This window comes from Nansenia antarctica, assembly GCF_963989245.1.
Source record: "Nansenia antarctica genome assembly, chromosome: 5".
NCBI classification, from domain to species: domain Eukaryota; kingdom Metazoa; phylum Chordata; class Actinopteri; order Argentiniformes; family Microstomatidae; genus Nansenia; species Nansenia antarctica.
In genome coordinates, this window is record NC_137690.1 from 3,458,305 (window position 1) to 3,463,304 (window position 5,000).

Here is a 5,000-nt window from a genome sequence, read left to right on the forward strand (position 1 = left end):
CACACTAGGACACACACTAGGACACACACTAGGACACACACTAGGAAACACACTAGGACACACACTAGGACACACACTAGGACACACACTAGGACACACACTAGGACACACACTAGGAAACACACTAGGACACACACTAGGACACACACTAGGACACACACTAGGACACACACTAGGAAACACACTAAGACACACACTAGGACACACACTAGGACACACACTAGGACACACACTAGGAAACACACTAGGACACACACTAGGACACACACTAGGAAACACACTAGGACACACACTAGGAAACACATGAGGACACACACTAGGAAACACACTAGGACACACACTAGGAAACACACTAGGACACACACTAGGACACACACTAGGACACACACTAGGACACACACTAGGACACACACTAGGACACACACGAGGACACACACTAGGAAACACACTAGGACACACACTAGGACACACACTAGGAAACACACTAGGACACACACTAGGACACACACTAGGACACACACTAGGAAACACACTAGGACACACACTAGGACACACACGAGGACACACACTAGGACACACACTAGGACACACACTAGGAAACACACTAGGACACACACTAGGACACACACTAGGAAACACACTAGGACACACACTAGGACACACACTAGGACACACACTATGGTAGGTTGGTATGGCGGATAAAAATAATTTGGAATTAAATTGGAATATGTATAATAATAATAATAATAATAATAATAATAATATATATCATAATATATATATATAATTGAATATATATGTTTGGTAAATAGCAGACGGAATGGAATGGAATATATAATAATAATATAATAACAATAATAATAATAATAATATAATAACGATCATAATCATAATAATCATAATAATAATAATATAATAACACTCATAATCATAATCATAATCATAATAATCATAATATATATAATGGAATATATACGTCTGAAAGAAGGGTTTGCTTCAACACAGTGATGACAGACTTACTGTTTAAACAGTAATTCCCACACTCTGCACAGCGGAGGCATGGGGACAGAGAAGGCATCGGCTTAGATGTGATTATGTTGTTCAATACATTAAACATCATCACAACAACGACCTGCAGGCTTAGAGAGCTTTCCAGTCTGACAGAAGGATGTTCCATCTAATCACTGTGCTGTATTCTGTGCTGCTCCCAATGGTTCATGTGCAAATCAATATGACCCCCTGCTGCTTATAGTCCCTCTGCTTCTCACCATGACCTTTACTCTACTATACTATACTCTACTCTACTCTACTATACTCTACTATACTATACTGTACTCTACTATACTATACTATATTACTATACTCTAGTATACATGACCCTACCTTACTATACTCTACTATACTATACTATACTCCTCTCCTCTCTTCTCTTCTCCTCTCCTCTACAGCCTTCTGATCCAGTCATGCGTCCACAGTTCCTGTGTGTGTGTGTGTGTGTGTGTGTGTGTGTGTGTGTGACCCACCCTTCTGGCAGTGCCTGCCGTCGTACCCCAGGGGGCAGTCACACTCGTATGCATCCCTGTTGGGCCGGCAGCTGCCCCCGTTGGCGCAGGGCCCCCCCACGCAGGGGTGGGCCGCGTTCTGGACGTTCACCCCCAGGGCCGTGCCCTGGGTCAGAGGGATGCTGCGGTCGTTCAGCACGTCGTTCAGCACCAGCTGTAGGGGGGGTGGGCGGGGGGGAGAGAAGGGAGAGGGGGGAGGAAGGGGGTAGAGGGGGGGAGAGGGGAAGGGGGAGGGAGGGTAGGGGGGGGAGAAGGGGTGTGGGGGGGGTAGGGAGAGGGGGGTGGGGGGGGCGGGAGGATAGAGGGGGTAGAAGGGGAGGGTGTGTGGGGGGGGAGAGGGGAAGGGTGTGTGGGAGGAGGTGGAGAGAGAGGGGGGAGGAGAGGAGAGGAGGAGGGAAAGGACTTACAATCAGTTAAATACTACTGTGTTTATCGATTGTGCCTTACAAATAGTTGTTGCGCTGATTAACTGATTAATTGTCTCCCTGTATTTTACTAAGCGCAACGCCATGTTTTCCACATTGTTTAGGGTTAGGGTTAGGTGAGCTAGAAATCATCATCGGAGGAGAGGTACGTATCATCCATTCTGATGGGATGGGAATATGTTTGCGAAACATAGGTCTCTCTCTCTCTCTCTCACTCTCTCTCTCTCTCTCTCACTCTCTCTCTCTCTCTCTCTCTCTCTCTCTCTCTCAGGAAGTCATCGGCAGACAGCTGGGAGCTGCTGCTGTTCGTCCCCTGAACGTTAGCCTGTTGGCTAACCTTCCCACACCTCAGTGGGAGGGGGGGGGGGGTAAGGGGCTGGCAGACAGGCCAGAAGAGAGGGCAGTGGGGGGAGGGGGGGCGGGTCGCTGCTCGACCTGTGGGGATGACACGGGGGGGGGGGGCATGCCATAAAGGCAGTAGTGGCGCAGGAGGTAGAGCCAGCGTCTAACGATCGCAAGGTCGAGGTGTCCTTGGGCAAGACACTGAACCCCAAATTGCTCCCAATGAGCGGGCCGGCGCCTTGCATGGTAGCTTGCCACTATTGGTGTGTGAACGTGTGTGTGAATGGGTGAATGAGAGGCCCTTGTAACGCGCTTTGGAATAGGCGCTATATAAGTCAGTCCATTTACTATTTACCCCTGTGTGACCCCGGGTGACCCCTGGGTGACCTGCGTACCTTCTGGATGGTTCCGCTGTAGGGCCGCAGCACAGCGGCGGGGCCCTTTGTGCTGCTGTAGTCCGGCACCCCGCCCACGTAGAGGGGAGAGCTGCACTTGATCTGGGTGAACGCCCCCTGGTGGAGAGAGAGAGAACAGGGTTACACCTCTGGATGAACACCCCCTAGTGGAGAGAGAGTGAACAGGGTTAGACCTCTGGGTGATCGCTCAACAGTGTTGCCACAGTTACTTTGAAAAAGTATTCTGATTACTGATTACTGATTACTCCTTTAAAAAGTAATCTAGTTACTTTACTGATTACTTGATTTTAAAAGTAACTAAGTTAGATTACTAGTTACTTTTTTAGTTACTATTGGCAGCTGCCTAGGCACCCGACCCCCCCCCCCCCCCCCGCAACATAAAAATGAAAACTGGTTTTGCCAAAACTCACTTTATTTTAACAGTAACTTAAATTACATAATTAAACTTTAAACAATAACTTAAAACAACAAAATAAAGAGTCTTTCTTTGCCTCACCCAACATAAATACTTGTTTTTAAACAATAAAATAAATATAATCTTTATTTAACAGTAGCAAGGAGTGGTTTCACAAAACCTAAAACCTACCCTGACCATTCAGATATGATCCTTTATGTTCTTGTCATCCTTTGCTGACACAAACTCAAAATAATCCTTATATTTCCAGCTATTTAACGCATATCTCTGTTCTCGCTCCATTGTGTAGGCTACGCTTCTGTTTACACTGTGCAATCAGCGTGGTGATACACGTGAGCGATTCTGCTGCAACCTCGTGTTGAAAAAGTGAGCACTGACGTCACTCCCCAAGACGCGAGAAAAGCAAACAAATGTTTGTTTACTATCGAACATTACAAAGAAATACTGCATTTAGCCTAAGTTATGAGGTAGTAACGCAATAGTAACGCACAGTCACTTGAATAAGTAACTTTAATCCGATTACTGATTTGGAAATAGTATCGCGTTAGAATACTCGTTACTGAAAAAGGTATTCAGATTAGAGTAACTTAGTAACGCGTTACCGGCATCACTGTCGCTCAATCACATCTCAATACAGTCTCAATCACATCTCAATACAGTCTCAATCACATCTCAATGCAGTCTCAATCACATCTCAATACAGAGTCAATCACATCTCAATACAGTCTCAATCACATCTCAATACAGTCTCAATCACATCTCAATATAGTCTCAATCACGTCTCAATACAGTCTCAATCACATCTCAATACAGTCTCAATCACGTCTCAATACAGAGTCAATCACATCTCAATACAGAGTCAATCATGTCTCAATCACGTCTCAAAAAAAGCCTCAATCTTGCTCAACCTTTCCCTTCCAAAGAGGCATGTAGCGATAAGGAGAGCAGTACCTCAGCTATACAACTGTGAAGGTTTAGGGTCAGTGTCAGGGTTAAGGTTGGTCAGGGTCAGGGTCAGTGTCAGGGTCAGGGTTGGTCAGGGTTAGTCAGGGTCAGGGTTAGGGTTGGTCAGGGTTGGTCAGGGTCATTGTCAGGGCTGGTCAGGGTCAGGGTTAGAGTCAGGGCTGGTCAGGGTCAGGGTTAGAGTCAGGGCTGGTCAGGGTCAGGGTTAGAGTCAGGGCTGGTCAGGGTCAGGGTTAGGGTCAGGGCTGATCAGGGTCAGTGTCAGGCAGTGTTTCCTCCAGGAATTTTTACAATGGTGGCGGGTGGCCGTTTTTTTTTTTAATCACAGCCAAAACTAGAGGATGGCCCAAAAAAAAAAAAAAATGAATATACAGAATATAAACTTGTGACTGACAGTCACATACACACACAAAGATCATCAGCTATAATATAATACGAAGTAGGCCTACATGAGCACAAAAGCGGCTAACGTTACTGATTAACTGTTTACTGTAGTGCAGAGAGATGGTAGTCGTAGGCGGCGTATCAAATGACAAAGCTAAACGTTTAATGAAGGACATGAACAATTGTCAACAACACACTCAAGCAGTAAATAGAACAGTCTAAACAACTTGGGTACTACGGACGGAACAATAGTCTCAACCTATAGTTCCGTGCGTGAATTATGTCAACCCACCACATTACAGAAGTAAAATCACAGTCAGATGGAGCATTCGGTAAACAGCTGAGTATCAGCTGAGTTAAAGAAAACAAACTCTTACCTTTGATGAGACCCACATGAGCCCTGTTTTCCCGTATTTCTCCCGTGTGTCTCTTATTGTCCAAATGTTCCCTGAATTTTAGCTGCATGTTTTTCCAGCATGTAATTCCGTTGTCA

The 5,000-nt window shown here is 45.7% G+C and overlaps 1 protein-coding gene across 1 annotated transcript in view; it reads right to left on the reverse strand.

The window, feature by feature from the left end:
* egflam (EGF-like, fibronectin type III and laminin G domains) overlaps positions 1-5,000 on the reverse strand; it is a gene marked incomplete at both ends in the record, with an annotated part of 35,822 nt that overhangs the window by 5,276 nt on the left and 25,546 nt on the right. Inside the window, 3 exons of the mRNA XM_080532929.1 lie at positions 1,021-1,044; positions 1,524-1,716; positions 2,725-2,841. Of these exons, the coding sequence (XP_080389055.1) occupies positions 1,021-1,044; positions 1,524-1,716; positions 2,725-2,841 (334 nt within the window). The remainder of the gene's footprint in view (positions 1-1,020; positions 1,045-1,523; positions 1,717-2,724; positions 2,842-5,000) is intronic.